General features: G+C 48.1%; 1 protein-coding gene across 1 annotated transcript in view; it reads left to right on the forward strand.

The window, feature by feature from the left end:
• LOC108665620 (serine-rich adhesin for platelets) overlaps nt 1-18,681 on the forward strand; it is a 25,244-nt gene extending 6,563 nt beyond the window's left edge. The window contains exons 7-16 of the mRNA XM_047884090.1: nt 1,442-5,131; nt 9,281-9,369; nt 10,697-11,714; nt 12,237-12,488; nt 12,944-13,042; nt 13,539-13,969; nt 14,503-15,068; nt 15,237-15,756; nt 16,691-16,772; nt 18,481-18,681. Coding sequence (XP_047740046.1) covers nt 1,442-5,131; nt 9,281-9,369; nt 10,697-11,714; nt 12,237-12,488; nt 12,944-13,042; nt 13,539-13,969; nt 14,503-15,068; nt 15,237-15,756; nt 16,691-16,772; nt 18,481-18,681 — 6,948 coding nt within the window. The remainder of the gene's footprint in view (nt 1-1,441; nt 5,132-9,280; nt 9,370-10,696; nt 11,715-12,236; nt 12,489-12,943; nt 13,043-13,538; nt 13,970-14,502; nt 15,069-15,236; nt 15,757-16,690; nt 16,773-18,480) is intronic.
• Nucleotides 18,682-19,118: the final 437 nt, after the last annotated feature.

Consider the following 19,118-nt stretch of genomic DNA (forward strand, 5'->3'; position numbering starts at 1 on the left):
GTGCCCCGCTAGTGCAGTGCCCCGCTAGTGCAGTGCCCCGCTAGTGCAGTGCCCCGCTAGTGCAGTGCCCCGCTGGAGCAGTGCCACAATGGTCTGTAACGGCATGCAAATCTTGAAGGTAATCTTGGAACTTGGTTTGGGATGTAGCAGTCCCAGGCCACGATGGATCGCCGCAGTTGGCAGTTGTTCTCCAGTTGGCAGTTAAAAACAGTGTTTACGGTCACTCTTCGGTCTCCAGCAAGGAGACCTAAGCTCAGAGCGTGCACGACTGCCTGACCTTGTGGGAGGCTGTGGCCTGCAGAGGCATGAGTGCAGCAGAGGTATTGGCGGGGTTGAAGAGCTTCCCAGGCGACTATGGGAAGAGTTCGGGCAGCCAGGACCCTTGTTATTACGGCGGTCTGGACAGTGCTGCAGTAACTCTCCCTGGTGAGAGTCTGATTCGTCTTCTCTCTGGAGCCGCTTGGCTTTATGCTCGACACAATTGCAATGAAGATGTCCGAAAATTCTCTCCCCATGGGTCGCATAAACTAGCGGGTAGGAGAGGTTGTGGATCTTGTATGACACAGGACAAAAGCTCCGATTAGACTTGTCCCAATTGGACAGACCACCAGTCCAGCACAAGATGCAATGTGAAAGTGGTCAAAAAACCTGGAACAGCGGAGTTTTGGATGGTCTTTTAAGAAAGAAACCTTTTAAGAAAGGTGGAGAAAAACCTTTAAGGGTGGAGTTTTGGATGGTCTTTTGGCCCGCGCGCTATTAGATTATGGGGGGCCAGGAAACTTTTGGGCCCAGTAAAGGTGTCGTAACTGTCGGTGGTTGCTTTGTTATTGTTAAATTGATGATGTCGTATTCAGTTTCTGGTTTGATTGTGCGCGCGTTTGTGTAGTTCCGTTCAGATGCTTCGACTCACCAACAGGTGGCTGCCTATGCTCTACAGACGTCAGCTAATCAGCTCCTTCAACACCATATTCAACAACAGTCTTCTCATCAACATCAACAGCTGCCGCTTTTTCAGCAGCAGCCCCCTCTTCAACAGCAGCAGCAGCCTCTTCAACAGCAACAGCCCCCTCGTCAACAGCAGCAGCAGCCTCTTCAACAGCAGCAGCCCCCTCTTCAACAACAGCAGCAGCAGCCTCTTCAACAGCAACAGCCCCCTTTTCAACAGCAGAAGCAGCCTCTTCAACTGCAACATCACCAGCTTCTTCAACAACAACAGCAGCCTCTTCAACAACAACAGCAGCCTCTTCAACAACAACAGCAGCCTCTTCAACAACATCATCAGCCTCTTCAACAACAACAGCAGCGGCAGCCTCCTCTACAACAGCAGCAGCAGCAGCCTTTTCAACAACAACAGCAAGTGCCTCTTCAACAACAACAGCCGCCTCTTCAACAACAACAGCCGCCTCTTCAGCAGCTACAGCCGCCTCTTCAGCAGCTACAGCCGCCTCTTCAGCAGCTACAGCCGCCTCTTCAGCAGCAGCTATCATCCATGCAACAACCTCAACCGCCGCTTCATCAACAGCCACCTGTTTATCAACAGCTCCCTGTCCACCAGCAGCCTCCTGATCATCAACAGCCTCCTGTCCTTGAGCATCCACTTGTCCACCAACAGACATCTCTTCACCAGCAGACACCTGTCCACCAGCAGACACCTGTCCACCAGCAGACACCTGTCCACCAGCAGACTCCTGTCCACCAGCAGACACCTGTCCACCAGCAGACACCTGTCCACCAGCAGACACCTGTCCACCAGCAGACTCCTGTCCACCAGCAGTCACCTGTCCACCAGCAGACACCTGTCCTTCAGCAACCACCTGTCGACCAACAGCCTCATGCATATCAGCAGCCTCTTGCTCACCAAAAGTCTCTTTCTCATCAACAGCCTCCTGTCCTCCAGCAACCACCTGCCCAACAGCAGCCACTTGTCCACCATCAACCACCTGTCCACCATCAACCACCTGTCCACCATCAACCACCTGTCCAACATCAACCACCTCTCCACCAGCAACTGCCACTTCATCATCAACCGAATCTAGCCGAAGCCCCTGCCTGCTCTGCAGGAGGATCGAGTATAGCGACGACCTGCACAGCTCTTCCTCCATGTTACCCTTCGTTCGCCCCTCAGCACCACGTGAACTTGCCTAACTCGGGGCTCCTGCCGGCGAGCTACGTGCCATCGGGCACGTCGATGCCTTTACAACACCACCACGTGTTGTCCGTGGAGGGGAATTTCCCTGGGGACCTTTTATCTCAGTCCAGCATCCCCCAGGCCGTCACGAGCGCCAACTTGAATTCGTTACCCAAGACCTCGAATTGTCTTCGCCAGTCTACCCCCTGCAACCTGAACGACATCATTTTCTGTGACGATCTCCCTAAACCATCCCTTGGGCTCTCACTAACTGGGACCTCTGGGGTGGCGGCAAGTCCTGCGCCAAGTTTAATATCTAGTTTAGCAACAAATGTAATCCCTAGTTCATATTGTGGTGGCGGTAACTACGTGCACTCAACTAGTTCTTGTCTAGCGTCCGCTCTCAGTGACCGAGTCATTTCATGCGACACTGCCGATGCGCATGCCCCCATTCCGCCGAGCGGGGAGCAGGTCTTGCATGCCATTCCATCTCAGGACCCCATACCCCAACCCACACCCGAGCAGCAGGAGCACATCCAGAAACTCCTGGATGAGACCGACCGCAGTTTAGACCACGGGCCACGAGCCACACAACGAGATAAGGAAACTAGCATTAAAGATGAGCATGATAGCTCCCAGAAACCTATCTTATCCTCGTCAGAACTCACTTGTAGAGCACCAGACATTGCTGGAGGTAATCCTACTTTATCAGCAGCTGCTTCTGTACAGGCGGTAGAATTACCTGTGCAACTACAATCCATCGAAGCAACAGCCTCAAAGGTTCAAACTTTAGCAAATATTTACCCTACGGCACCCTTAGTGTCACGTCAAATTTCCATGCCGGTTCAGAACTCTTCGCAGTCAATCGATCTCCCTGCTTCGATTCATTCAAATGCTAATGCCTCGCCTGCCGTGCCAATGGCTACACAAGTTTATCAAACAACTGGGAATACTGCTCTTTACGGTCACTCTATCTCACACGATCCGTCTTTTCCTTACCCCTCTTCTTCGACTTACGCTCGGTCTTTGTCTCAGCCTCCGCTTTCAGCAGTGGCACGTTATACCCCATCCATGACTACCCCTCTAGGCCTCTCTTCTGTGCTGAACGCGAGTGGAGGAATCGTTTCGAATTCGGTTCCAACTTCAAGCCAGATGAATGTTGCTACACCAATGATCCCTGCACAGCTGAAATTCGACACAGCGTTGCCTACCGTGGCTGTCCTGACCTCCAACTACCCTCACGACGTCCAAGTTTCTGCTGAAACTGGAGGCACCGCGTCTTTGGCCGCCACGCAGGTCCCGGCACCTCCTACCGGATCATGGATGCATCATAACCCCACGTGCTTATCATCTTGGTCGGGACACGCTGCTGCTGTACCGGTAGAGCAAGTAGGCTCCCAACCTCCAGACATGTCTTCTAGTCAGCGTTCTGGTCCAAGTTTAGCACAAGTTAACGAGTATGTTCCTCAAGTTCTTGAGGTGGGCTCCTACCCACCTATACCCTCTAGTCGTGTGACTTCGTTTGTTCCGAAGCTGCCCAATGTCTCCTCTATTGTGGCGATGTCAGCACGACCTGAAGATGCTGTACCTGCGAGTAATGGTTGCGGTAAACCCTGCTCTGAAGAAGTGGTTGTTTCGAACGGACTGAAAGAGCCAGTACCCACTGCAAAGTTAGAGCAGTTATGCACTGCGTTGATGTGCGAGTCGAATTTGACAGCAGGTCCCACTTCCAGCGATGTGTTGAATGAGCATTTAGTTTTTGCTTTGCCACGGATATCCCCTCTTGGTGATGGTGGAGCTTCCCCTGTCGTATCAACTTTTTCAGTTGACAGTGGGCAAGCCTCACGGCCCTTGTGCTCGGTCACCTCCTCCTCCTGTGCGACCTTTGAAGGATCGTCAGGTCCTAGTGAACTTGGGGTGGCTACACCTCTTGATCAGGATTCGCAGTTTATAGCTACAAAACCGGAGGATGGAACTGGTGTTATCATCGCTACGCCTAGAGTTTCGATGATTACGTCTGGAATTTTGACGGCTGCCCATGGGGTTTCAATGAATGCACCTGGAACTTCAATGGCTGCCCCTGGAGTTTCGATGGCTACCTCTGGAGTTTCGATGGCTACCTCTGGAGTTTCGATGGCTACCTCTGGAGTTTCAATGGCTGCCTCTGGAGTTTCGATGGCTACCTCTGGAGTTTCGATGGCTACCTCTGGAGTTTCGATGGCCGCACCTGGAGTTTCAATGGCCGAGCCTGGAGTTTCGATGGCTGCACCTGGAGTTTCGATGGCTGCACCTGGAGTTTCAATGGCTGTGCCTGGAGTTTCGATGGCTGCACCTGGAGTTTCAATGGCTGTTCCTGGACTTTCGATGACTGCAACTGGAGTTTCAATGGCTGTGCCTGGAGTTTCGATGGCTGCACCTGGAGTTTCAATGGCTGTGCCTGGAATTTCGATGGCTGCACCTGGAGTTTCAATGGCTGTGCCTGGAGTTTCAATGGCTGTGCCTGGAGTTTCGATGGCTGTACCTGGAGTTTCAATGGCTGTGCCTGGAATGTCGATGGCTGCACCTGGAGTTTCAATGGCTGTGCCTGGAGTTTCGATGGCTGTGCCTGGAATTTCGATGGCTGCACCTGGAGTTTCAATGGCTGTGTCTGGAGTTTCGATGGCTGTACCTGGAGTTTCAATGGCTGCACCTGGAGTTTCGATGGCCGCAACTGGAGTTTCAATGGCTGCATCTGGAGTATCGATGGCTGCACCTGGAGCTTCGGTGGCTGTGCCTGGAGTTTCGATGGCCGCAACTGGAGTATTGATGGCTGCACCTGGAGCTTCGGTAGCTTTGCCTGGAGTTTCGATGGCCGCAACTGGAGTATCGATGGCTGCACCTGGAGCTTCGATGGCTGCACCTGGAGCTTCGATGGCTGCACCTGGAGTTTCGATGGCGGAAGCAGCCACGACTTTACATCCGATGCCACCTGGAGACAGCAGCGTATCGTCGGAGATGGTGCAGGTGCATTTTCTTTAAAAGCTTGTTGTTGTTGTCACGTTGCCGTGCTTGCGTAGTGCTTGTGACTGGTCCTTTTGTTACTTCTTTCCGGCTGTTCCTTCGTTCGATGTAGGGTATATTGAACAGGGCATTTAGGAAATGTTGAACAAGGCATGTAGGGTATGTTGAAAAAGGGTATGTATGGTATTTTGAAGAGAGCATGCCGGGCGTTTTGAGATACATCAAGCTTCTCGTCTCGAATTTTGCATGCTCGCCTTATTTCAGTATGCAGGTTTTCGGAACCCAATTCTTTACTGCCCCTGACCATAAATTCACAATAAAAATTTATCATAACTATTTGTAATCATAATTCGTATAAATAATTGGCCGTTTGAAACATTTGTCAGGTAGCTGGTAATGAAAATTTATGTCTACAAAAAGTAGAGTTGTATGGATATATAATTTTTGCTATTGGTTTCTAGTGCATTTGCGATGCTTGCGAAGAACCGTATTTAGGGTTCTGCGGACCGCGGATTGCGAGAACCGTATTTGGGGTTCTAAGTGAACATGGTTCTTGATACTCTGTGACGACCATCGAGGCCTTCCACGTCAACCTGACTTCAATGTCGATTAATAATAGATGCTTTCTATATGCCTTCTTCTAGGATCTGATTTGACCGCGTGGAGTAGTATTGCCTCAACTACTAGCATCTGACTTGACTGTAAAGTCTTGTATTGGCACAAATTTCATAGGATCTGACTTGACTGTGAAGTCTCTAGTATTGCCACAACTTCTAGGATCTGACTTGACTGTAAAGTCTCTAGTATTGCCACAACTTCTAGGATCCGACTTGACTGTAATGTCTCTAGTATTTCCACAACTTCTAGGATCTGACTTGACTGTGAAGTCTCTAGTATTGCCACAACTTTTAGGATCTGACTTGACTGTAAAGTCTTGTATTACCACAACTTCTAGGATCCGACTTGACTGTAAAGTCTCTAGTATTTCCACAACTTCTAGGATCTGACTTGACTGTAAAGTCTCTAGTATTGCCACAACTTCTAGGATATGACTTGACTGTAAAGTCTTAAAGTCTCTAGTATTTCCACAACTTCTAGGATCTGACTTGACTGTGAAGTCTCTAGTATTTCCACAACTTTTAGGATCTCTGTAGCTCGTAAATATTCTTGCTTCCTGTACTCAATTTACTCACAATTGTAGCTTGTTTGAACCCGTCTCCAAGTAATTAAGGACCTATAGGCGATTAAGCTTCCTTACCTTACTTATATTATGTGCCTTTGCGACTTCCATGCGAACCGTCGACATATGCAGTCTTACGACATGTGCAGGGTCTTACGACATTTTCAGGGACCTACGATTGCTTCGCGACATATGTAGGATTATACGATATGTGCTGGAATTTACGATATGTGTGGGAGCCTATGACATGCGTAGGAACTTACGACATGCATAACATGGTTCGACATGCGTCACTCGGGACGTACAGTCGTCATTTTGTTATGTCTGCGCCGACCTGCGCGCCGACACTGCCTCGTGATGTGGGGATATAACGGCGCTTGTCTTGCGCGTGGGGATGTTTGACAAGATGTTTGACCGATGTGTGTTGATATCAACACGTATCTGCTGGGTGTGTTGATGATGTTTGGCAAGATGTTTGACCGATGTGTGTTGATATCAACTCGTATCTCTGTGTGTGGGATGATAGTTTGCAACGTTCTATAGGTTCTACTGTCGGCATTTCTGAACGTTTTTGTTTCTGCTGTCGGCATTTTTGAACGTTGTAGGTTCTGCCGTCAGCACTTTTGAACGTTCAAGGTTCTGCTGTCAGCATTTTTAAGCGTTCTAAGTTCTGCTGCCAGCATTTTTGAACGTTCTGGGTTCTGCCGTCAGCACTTTTGAACGCTGTAGGTTCTGCTGTCGGCATTTTTGAACATTCTAGGTTCTGCCGTCAGCATTTTTGAAGGTTCTAGGTTCTGCCTTCTGCATTTTTGAACGCTCTAGGTTCTGCTGTCGGCATTTTTGAACGTTCTAAGTTCTGCCGTCAGCACTTTTGAACGTTCTAGGTTCTGCCGTCAGCACTTTTGAACGTTCTAAGTTCTGCCGTCAGCACTTTTGAACGTTCTAAGTTCTGCTGTCAGCATTTTTGAACGTTCTAGGTTCTGCTGTCAGCACTTTGGAACGTTCTAAGTTCTTCTGTCTGGTCTTTGAACGTTCTAAGTATTTTGTCTGCCCACAAACGTTCTAGGTTCTTCAGTCGGCACTTTTGAACGTTTTAGGTTCTTTTGGCGGCCCCTTAAGCGTTCTAGGTTCTGCTGCACTTTTGAATCTCTTAATTAGGTTCTGCTGTTCTCATTAACATCTGATTTTGCTTGCTTCGCGCAACATTTAACCTCGAGCTCTGGCAATGATAAATAGTTTTGTAATGACTACATAAGAAATTTGTACTTCGTCTTTAATAAACTTTTAAGGAATTTACTTTTTATTACCTCTTTAAGCTCAATAAAGTCGCCAAGTAAAGCATATAACACGTCTCATGTCGGTCTACATCTGCCGTTGTCTTCAGTAGCAGCAATACTACATTTATTTCTGCTCAGAATGTCCTCAATATTTCTATTTAATATCGAATGTAGCTGAGAAAACTGGAACATAGTTTTTTTTATTTGCTAAGTTTTCTCGCAATTTGCCTTGCTGGGTTTCTGCGAGGGTTGTGTTGAAAATTGTTGAGGTGTTGAAACTGTTGATGCGCATGCTGTAGAACTTATATCGTCTGTGTGCTAAGTTGCTGATTATATTGTGTTTTATATTACTATTTATTTTATATATCGTACAGTCGTACCATTATTTGTCATACATCCGTGTTTCCTTGCCTCACATTGACATCCTTCGTAGGTATATCATTTGTCTAAAGTCTAAACTATCATCTTTATTTGTCTTACATTCGTATTTATTGTCTTACATTCGTATCTTTTTTCTTACATTCGTATTTATTGTTTTACATTCGTATCCTATGTCTTACACTTGTATATTTATTTTACTTTCGTATTTATTGTATTACATTCGAATCCTTTGTCTTACACTTATATATTCATTTATTTGACATCCGTATTTATTGTATTACATTCGAACCCTCTGTCTTATACATTCGTATCCTTTGTCTTACACTCGTATCTTTATTTGTCTTGCATTCGTATTTTTTGTCTTAAAGTCGTATCCTTATTTGTCTTACATCCTTGTATCCTTACATCCTTGTATCCTTACACCCTTGTTTCCATACATCCATACATCCTTAATTGTATCCTTGTACCGCGTTTGCGCTGTTCAGGCTGCATAGTTCATATTCACATGTTACGGATGTGGTAGTGAGTGGTAAACGCATGTTCTGTAGCTTGAATTTGTCCTAAGCTCTTCTGCAGCCATTGTTCATTAAATGTCTTGCATGATTACGTACAATAAATGGACTCAGGTTCATTCATATATCTACTAGATATATCTAGATATTATATCATGTATCATTCATAATAATAATCATATTATTATTTCATTGTTTTTACAGTATAGATTATAAAGCAAGCTCCTTGAGTCATTGTTAATGATCTACTATCATCACTTCAAGCATCACTTATTATCGCAACATCATGTCCGCTGAATGATATATATCATTATGTATAATAACAAATGCAATACATAATTAAATATAGCCACAAATAGATTATTAATTAGCAATGTGCATGAAGATATTACATTCGATCTCATTATAAAAGATTTAATTAACAGCGGTGATGCTGTCAGTTAACATCGACGTAATTAATGTTCTTTTAAGACATTTTTTTGTCTTTTTATGCAATTTTTCCCGTCTTTAGTCTCGTCAAATCTCAACTTATTTTCAAGTAAATTAGTAAACTTTGTTGACATTGTGACGCGATGTCGTGCTAGTTATATGTCCAGCTCAGCAATAGCCATTTTAGTGTGCTCCTTGCTAGTGCTAGTAGTAATAGTGCTAATTAATAACTAATAATAGTGCTAATAACTAGCACTATTAGTAGTAATAGTGCTAGTTTGTTCCTTGCTAATATTTAGTTTCATTTATTCGTGATATTTTAAAGCTGATGCGGCGGAATGGCAAACTGATAACTAGTGTGGTGTACCCGCAGGACGCCCCCCACGCGGACACCTCCCCCCCTGCCGCAGCTGCTGCCCCCCCACCTGGGGGTGCTGTGACTCATCCTCCTGCCTTGGATGGGTGAGTGGGCAACGTATGAGGCAACTACGATATGAATACAGAAGTATACATGATGGATCATACATGTATTATGGCGTTTTTTAGAATGTCTGGTAGTGTAGTTCATTCATTTTCGTGTCCAGTTTTTAAGTACAAACTAATTGCAGAGTTAATAACCGGACTCGATTTTGTCCGGTTTTCTAACCCCTGTCCGGTAATGTTACCAATTTTGTCCGGAATATATATATAGGTATATTGGGACGGATGTGAACGTGTCAACCAATAATTATAGTTAACATTTCTTGGTAAATGTTTGCTTGCTATGCTAACCTCGTGTGTGCTTAACGCTGTCAAATTATTCATTAAGTGTGCATTTTATAGCTCGTTATTGCTGCGTATTATGATGTACTATGGCACGGTACATGCCTCACCACTACTGGTATCCTATAGCACGATACAATGCACCGCTATTCTTTACCTGTATCCACTTTATTCCTACGTAACGCAGTGCGCGTGTCAATGCTATTTGTACGAGAGTTCCCAGTAAAAATTTACAGACGCGGCAGCTTCTGATTTGGATTACCAGAAGCTGGGGCGACTCTAAATTTTGAAAGAGTGGTGGCGGGCTGATGCTGGTAGGTTTACAGTGTCATTGTATACTGTTACTTGCATCTTACTTGCATGGTTACCTGCCTTGTACTCTTAATGCCAGGCAAGAGCGTTCAGTATTCAAGTTACTTATTGTGATCATCTCGCTTTGTTTATTGCTTGATTTGATGAACGTTTAGTCATCAAACGTTTTTTGTTATAGAGTTTGTTGATTGAATGCTTTCTGATATATCGTTTTTTGCTTGAAGGTTTTCTAATATATCGTTTCTTGATTGAGCGTTTCCTGGTAGTATATAGTTTATTGAATGAACGTTTTCTGATATAACGTTTCTTCATAAAGCGTTCCATGATATATTTTTTCTTCATAAAACGTTCTCTGATACATCGTATCTTCATAAAACGTTTCCTGATACATCGTTCATTGATTAAACATTTCGTATTTAACTGTTTGCTAATGGCAAGTTTACCAACTAAACATTTTATGTTTTGTTATGAGGTGTCTGTGCCTCATTGCTGAGGCCCCACCGCTGAATATTACTGTGTCCTGACGCTTGCTTTTGTTTTGTTCGTGGCGTGGCGGTGGTGGGCTATTGCAACCCCTCTGCAACCCCTACTGCAACCTCTACTGCAACCTCTACTGCAACCTTCCCTGCACCCGCTTTGCACCCTCACTGCACCCCTAATTCGTGTCACCCCTTTGTTTGTGCGCTCCCTTCACATGTGCGTTTGTGGGGAGCAGGTGGGACCATAAACCCCATTCAGTTCCCCCATGGGGAGCCCATCACCCGATCACAGAGTCTGTCGGTCACAATCCCCCCTCGGGGGGGACCGCTACCCCCATTGTATTTGAGGCCCACCCCTTCCCTCCCAGCCACCTTGCCCCCGCGGTCCCCCCCAACCCCGGTCAACTCACCCATCGTCGCAATTCAGCCCCCGTGCCCCCCATGAGAGGGTTAGAGTGCCCCTTGAGCGCCCTTGTCGAGAACCAGGCCGAGCTGTGCTCTCCCTTCCCCCTTCAGTTGGGGGATCCTGGGGCTAGACCCCTCCTCGGTCAGGCCCTCAGCACTTCTTGCATCACGGGCCCATCTCCCCTCACCGCCAGCACACTCAACTTGAACGCGAGTTTGAGCGCCAGCGTTCATGGTGTCTCAACTGGCGATACCTGGTCTAATATCCCCAACTTGACTCACCCTCCTGCATCGGGTATCATGAACCTTGGTCATGCCATGCAGCCCAGTCATGAATATCCTCCCCATGACCCCATGGAGACCCCAAATGCCCTGTATCAACAACCCCTTGGTACCTTTACCTCAACCCCCAACACCATGGATACCCAGTCACAACCACACCCCTTAGGGGACGTTCCTCCCCATCACTGGCATGGAGATGACCTATTCTATCATGCTACCCCGTCATCAGACGTCGTGCTGACGTCAGCTCTAACCACCCCATGTCTCCCCAGCTCGTCAGGGGCTGACACTGCCGTTGATGTGGCGGAATGTTCTGCTGACGTGATGCCGTGTCAAGCGTCAGCTGAAGGCGCCTTGTCAGACGCCTGTTGTCAGCAGGCGCAGTCATGCGCCAAGCAACAGGACAAGAAGAAGAAAAAGAAGAAGACGATGGACAAGGTGCCCAAACTGACCATCCTGAGCGTGGTGGACACGATGGTCGAGTGTCAGCTCGAGACCACCACTCAGCAGACCAAGTTCCGCTTCGATGTTACCGACGACGAACCTCAGGACGTTACCAGCAAACTGGTCAGTGGGGGTAACGCGAGGGTAATATTAAGGTAATGCGAGGGTAATGTCATGGTAACACGGGTGTAATATTAGAGTAACGCGAGGACAAAGTTTGGTGGTAGTGCAAGCTTAGGTTAATGAGATGACGACTTCGCAGACCAAGTTCCGCTTGTGCGGCATCAGCAAACTGGTGAGGATACTGAGGGAATGTGAGGATATTGAGGGTAATCTGAGGATACTGAGGGTAATTTGAGGACACAGGGGGTAATCTGAGGATATTCATGGTAATCTGATAAAGGCAGTAAATTGAATGTAATATGAGGGGGAAGCAATGGTCATAGTCTCCCAACAAGCTCAAGAGTGAGGATAATAAGGGTGAAGTGATGATGATGGAGGCAAGAGAGATAATGAAAGCGATGTGAAGATATTATTTTTGAAGGGAATATATCAGGGACATGTGAGGGTTGTGAGGGGAAATAAGGGTAACGACATGTAAGGGTAAGAGTAAGAGTGCTGACCACGACTAACCTGCCCTTGCAGGTCATGACGAACCTGCTGCCTACCCTTCACGCGGAGGTGTTCACCAAGATGCTGCTCGACATCAACCGCCAGCTGCTGGAGAACAAAAACGTCATCCCCGTCGTGGACTTCCTCGACCCCAAGTTTGGGGCTGCAGTCCCCATGACGGACGGGTCTAAGCCCCCAGCGGACGCCTCCAGGGCCTCCAGGTCCCCCTTACAGGGGCGCAAGCTGTCCCAGCCTCCGACCAGCAGACCCACGGAGGAGTCCATGGTCAGTGCACTGCCTGGTGTTGTGCTGGTGCTGGTAGTGCAGGGGCTGATGGTGCAGGGACTGGTAGTGCTAGTGCTGGTAGTGCTGGTGCTGGTGTTGTGCTGGTGCTATTGGTGCAGGGGCTGGTGCTGGTACAGGTGCTGGTGGTGCTGGTGCTAGTACAGGTGCTGGTGGTGCTGGTAGTGCAGATGCTGGTGGTGCTGTTGCTGGGAGTACAGGGGTTGTTAATTGGAGTGTACAATAATATGTGTTTGTTTGTTGTGTTATGTATGTACACAAGCTGTGTTGTGTATACATGTGGAAACACCGCACACGCTCCAAAGCAGTGTACACTTGGTCACACTGTAAAATCTATGACCCCGGGAGTACACGTAACCAGTACATACGGCAGTATATATACATTACACTGCAACGAGCTGCACACAAGACACTACACAGGGTATGTATGCCTGCAGGAGGCGGTGCGGCGCAGCAGTTTCGGGGCGACCAGCGCTGTGGCCGCCGTGCGGTCGTCACGACGACACGCCGCCTCGCAGCGCGCCCGCCCCTCGACCGTCAGTTCTTTATCTCGGCTTATATTGAATACAAAATATAACTCAGTACTCACTGTGCAGTGAGTGACAGAGAGCGCATTTTCTCGTCGCCGAAAACATGAAGTCACGGAGGGACAGACAGACGGACATGGCGAGCACAATAGTGCATTTTTTTCCATAAATGAGAAAATGCGCTAAAAAATATAGCCTGAGTTCGCAATTTTGTTATTTCTACGCAAATATTATGCATCATTTGATGTACTATTCGCCACATGCATAATTTTTTCTTCTTTGGAATTACACCGTAAACTTTGCATTTCACAACAGAATTTTGTGTTATGAACTGACGATGGAGCTGGACTCCGAAACGTTTTCTCTTAGAAAGATATGGTGAATTTTTGTTGTATTGCCTTTGCTTATTTAAATTTCTGCTAAACTTGCGATTCAAGCAAACAAATGATTTTAATACTTTTTCTTATTTGTTGTACTAATTCATGTTTAACTCATCGGGGTTCAGGGGGTAGAGGACTTCGGGGGTGTAAAGGAGGACAGCGATTCTGTCTCTCCCATTCGCCGCCTGTCATCGTGTCGGGACCAGGAGCAGGAGGAACAACTGGAGCTTGCAGTGGAGGCTTCCACTCAACAACAACAGCAACAACAGACCGAGCTTCAACAGCAACAACAACAACAGACCGAGCGTCAACAGCAAACCGAACAGATGGACTCAACAGAAGCCTCACGTCAGCAGATAAACCAACAGTCAACAGTACCTGAGACTGTATCTCAGCAACAGAGGGAAACAACCGACGTTCTGGCGCCCTCCGTTGTCCTGCCGAGTGTTCAGGGGGCGGCGCCCCCCGCGCCTGAGGCAGGGACGGCCAAGAGGTTCTCCCGCTTCGTCGTCACTAGCGTCGTCTTGGAGTCCGACCTCGCGCGGGCCAAACCAAGGCAAGTTTCCGTTTTAATTTACTTGAGAAAATACTTATATTACCGAATATTTCGTTGTACGATTCTGAGCGCATTACATTCACTAACATATAAGTTAGGTATATATGATGTATGCATACATTGTGGCTACCGCCGTAGGTGTGTCATGTCAAAATGTCATATTCATTGCCCTCCAATCACATTTGAAACAAATTTCATCACAAAATTTCATAGATCAGAAATACATTTCGTCACACGCCTAACACGTCACACGCCTAACACGTCTCACGCCTAACACGTCACACGCCTAACACGTCACACGCCTAACACGTCACACGCCTAACACGTCACACGTCTAACACGTCACACGCCTAACACGTCACACGCCTAACACGTCACACGCCTAACACGTCACACGCCTAACACGTCACACGCCTAACACGTCACACGTCTAACACGTCACACGTCTAACACGTCACACGCCTAACACGTCACACGCCTAACACGTCACACGCCTAACACGTCACACGCCTAACACGTCACCACGTCCCCAGCAGGAGCCCCAGCGTGACGAGATCCTGCAGCAGCAGTAGCAGCGCAACTCCAAACTCCTCCGTCACCACGTCTCCCCGGGACTCTGCTCCTCTCCCCTCCATTCCCCAGACTGCTACTCCTACTCCAGGTGCTCCTACTGTAGCGTGCGATGCTCCTACCAGTACCTCCACTACTCCTACTCCTACTTGTGCGCACTCCAGCGCCTCCTCCAGTTCCGCCTCCACCGTCGTGTCTCTCAACGCCATCGACCCTCCTACTCCTGCATCAGCCGCTGCTGCTTATGTCCATGCAGCGCTCGACACTCCTACTCCTACTCCTACTGCTACTCCTACCACTGGTGGTCCCTCTACCTGTGCTGGTGACCATGCAAGTGAAGTTCCTCCAACCATTGCTGCTCATCTTACCACTAGTGCTACCACTGCCACTGCTGCGCACCAGGCCGAAGTGGCTAGTGCTGGAGAAGACAGTGGCATAAGTCTCAACCAACAGCAGCAAACTTCTGCAGCTGTTGAACAACAACAAGCTTCACAATCTACAGAACAACAGCAGCAACAACAATATCAAGGTTAGTTCGCTCTCAAAAAGAACGTACAGTTTTTACTGTTGTTCTAGAGGATACTACTTTAGTAACAACTCGACGAACTCTTTACTGTTGCTCTAGACTAGACTATAGGATAGTATTCTCTAGAGTCTAGAGAATATTTGCCTTAGAGTTTTTTATTATTTTCGGCAGATGGACGACAAGAGCAAGCACAGCAGCAGCAGCAGCAGTATGTTGACATGAGCCAGTCGAACATGCAGCAGCAGCAGCAGCAGCATGCTGACATGTGTCAGTCGAACATGCAGCAGCAGCAGCAGCATGCTGACATGTGTCAGTCGAACATGCAGCAGGAGCTGCAAGAGCTGCGTGCTGCAGTGACACAGGTGCTGGTATCACCTCAGCACCACCGATCACCTCCCCTCATGATGTCACTGAACTCAAGTCCTGACATAACCTACGTGCCAGCCATACCTGGTGCCGGGTACTCTCTGGCACCTCGTGGTGCATGGCCAGTCACACTTGATGGCACCTTCGTGGCACCTGATGGCACCTTCGTGGCACCTGATGGCAGCTTCGTGGTAGCTGACGGCAGCAGCTTCGTGGCACCTGATGGCAATTACGCGATGGCACCTGAAGGAAGCTTCACCATGGCACCTGATGGCTCGTACATGACAGTCCCCGACTCGCTCGTCCTCCCCAACTCTGCCCACCAGTGAGTAAACCTTCAATTAGAGGTATAGACTGCCGCCATGGTAAAGAATTGTGCTTCAGCAGAGCAGGGCTGCGTTATAGCCCTGCTGTCTGATTTATTCAGAATTGATCCTGCTGGGTCACTAGCTTAGCCCCGAGGTGCCTGCTGGGTCACTAGCTTGGCCCCGAGGTGCCTGCTGGGTCACCAGCTTGGCCCCGAGGTGCCTGCTGGGTCACTAGCTTGGCCCCGAGGTGCCTGCTGGGTCACTAGCTTGGCCCCGACGTGCCTGCTGGGTCACTAGCTTGGCCCCGAGGTGCCTGCTGGGTCACTAGCTTGGCCCCGAGGTGCCTGCTGAGTCACTAGCTTGGCCCCGAGGTGCCTGCTGAGTCACTAGCTTGGCCCCGAGGTGCCTGCTGAGTCACTAGCTTGGCCCCGAGGTGCCTGCTGAGTCACTAGCTTGGCCCCGAGGTGCCTGCTGAGTCACTAGCTTGGCCCCGAGGTGCCTGCTGAGTCACTAGCTTGGCCCCGAGGTGCCTGCTGAGTCACTAGCTTGGCCCCGAGGTGCCTGCTGAGTCACTAGCTTGGCCCCGAGGTGCCTGCTGAGTCACTAGCTTGGCCCCGAGGTGCCTGCTGAGTCACTAGCTTGGCCCCGAGGTGCCTGCTGAGTCACTAGCTTGGCCCCGAGGTGCCTGCTGAGTCACTAGCTTGGCCCCGAGGTGCCTGCTGAGTCACTAGCTTGGCCCCGAGGTGCCTGCTGAGTCACTAGCTTGGCCCCGAGGTGCCTGCTGAGTCACTAGCTTGGCCCCGAGGTGCCTGCTGAGTCACTAGCTTGGCCCCGAGGTGCCTGCTGAGTCACTAGCTTGGCCCCGAGGTGCCTGCTGAGTCACCAGCTNCATACTTATTGTGTCATCATGAAATGCATTAGTTATACAGGGTCATGTTCATGCCTTCACAGACCCATGAGCGTCTCTACGACCTCCCTTGATGACCTCACTTCCTCAGCGAGCACTTTGAACCTCAGTCGACAGCTGGCTGAGGTCAGTTTGCACGCAGTTGACAGCTGGCTGAGGTCAATTTACATGCAGTTGACAGCTGGCTGAGGTCAATTTACATGCAGTCGACAGCTGGCTGAGGTCAGTTTACACGCAGTTGACAGCTGGCTGAGGTCAGTTTACACGCACGACAGCTGGCTGAGGTCAGTTTACATGCAGTCGACAGCTGGCTGAGGTCAGTTTACATGCAGTCAACAGCTGGCTGAGGTCAGTGTATACGCAGAGCAGTTGACAGCTGGCTGAGGTCAGTTTACAAGCAGTTGACAGCTGGCTGAGGTCAGTTTACACGCAGTTGACAGCTGGCTGAGGTCAGTTTACATGCAGTCGACAGCTCGCTGAGGTCAGTTTACATGCAGTCGACAGCTGGCTGAGGTCAGTGTATACACAGTTGACGGCTGGCTGAGGTCAGTTATATAGCCAGCTGGCTTACGTGTATCCATTATAATTGTATTGCTGCATCGTAGCTTTGGCGCCTCATAGTGATTCTTATTTTATTTCTAAGTTCTTACTTTATGTTCATTATTTGATTCATTTGTACTTTGATTTATTTGACCCGCCTTTATTCTTATTTACAGCTGATCAGCTTTTCTCGTTAGCTTGCCCTAGTTCGTTCCTCGTACGGAATCATCTAATACTACCATTATTGTTGCCGCAATTGTTGACGCTATTGTAGCCGTTATTTTCAACACTAATGTCGCCACCATTGTTAGTACTACCAACGGCAGCACGGCGGAGTGGTTGTTGTCAGTCATATGGCAGGTGATCGTTGAATGTGCAGTGCAGTGTAGACATGGTTGTCAGGTATATATGGTAGTTCTGCTTCACTACCTTCTTCATGTGTGGTAGTGCTGCTCCACTACCTTCTTGCGACAGACGGTTGAGGTTGTTCCAGTGGCAAATGGTTTAGCTAGATCTAGCAGCAGATGGTATTATACCATTATATAGTTGTACCTTGCTTCACTATCATAGTTGCTTGTGCTTGGGAGGTGTAAGAGACGTTGCTTTTCTGCCGAGTCATGATCACAAACGAAGCGCAAATCTGCCGCTGACGCAGTCTTCTATTTTGGGTTCTACCTGGTCGTACGGTTCTTGCTTGCAACAATTTCAATAACGTTTAGTTCAGGGAACTTTCCCCTGACAGTATCCGAACATTTATGCACAGTTTTCGGCAGTGCTACCTAGTTCTTGATATTTCTATGCTATATCTTGCTCTAGTTTGACGTAGTTCTTGGCTGGTCTGTTTAGCGTTATCTAGGTTTCGATGACGTCACTGAATAATAACAGCGCTACTATTTAGTGACGTTAAAGTAACTAGAGCTGGTCTTGCTATACGTTTTCTAACGTCGATTCCACTTGCGTCGTTACACATCTTATGTTGCCGGCCTTATATAGAAACTATCTATTACATAGCAATACAGAACCACAAGTTTCTAACGCGATCGAATCGGCGTTGTAGATATTATTTAGATATTATTATAATATCTAACTCTACAAATCTTGGTTTCACCCAGTAATATATGGATTCTTTTGACAACCGGTAAATTACGCAAGTTCAGTAGCAGATTAGTTGTGACAATTGTGGCATTGACGGTAGCCCTATTTAGCACCAGTATTTCGGGTGGAAGTTGCAATAGTTCACTAGTTAAGGCCTGCATTTGTTATCTAGTCAAGTCGTGCACTACACAAACGCTAGGTGCTGAGCGGTAGGAGCCACGGCGTCCGCCATCGGGGGACGGGGGCCACACAGCATCAATACTTCTGGCCCTCAGCACACTACCTCACCTACCCCTACTCCTACCTCTACTTCCAGGTACTACTACCTCACCTACCCCTACTCCTACCTCTACTTCCAGGTACTTCTACCTCACCTACCCCTACCATTACTTCCAGGTAGCACTACTACCTCACCTACCTCTACCTCTTCTTTTACTCACTGGTACTACTACCTCACCTACCCCTACCTCTATTCCCAGGTACTACTTCCTCACTTAGTTCTACCCCTAATCCTATCTCTACTCTTAGGTACTACTACCTCACCTACCCCTACCTTTATTGTCAGGTAATACTACCTCACCTACCCCTAATCCTACCCCTACTTATACTTCTAGGTACTACTACCTCACCTACCTCTACCATTACTTAACACGTTGACTACGAAGTGATACATATGCGCACCACGAAATGTATTGCTCCAGGACGTATGGGTACATAATTCAGGTTGCCTAAAATTGGCCAAATCCGAGAACAAAAAAGGCCGATAACTCAAAATATACTAGTTTATTTGTAGGTACCGGGTGATGTTATCTTGCTGCCTCTATTTTAAACGTTTCC

Source organism: Hyalella azteca, unplaced genomic scaffold (assembly GCF_000764305.2).
Source record: "Hyalella azteca isolate HAZT.00-mixed unplaced genomic scaffold, Hazt_2.0.2 contig14588, whole genome shotgun sequence".
Lineage (NCBI taxonomy): Eukaryota > Metazoa > Arthropoda > Malacostraca > Amphipoda > Hyalellidae > Hyalella > Hyalella azteca.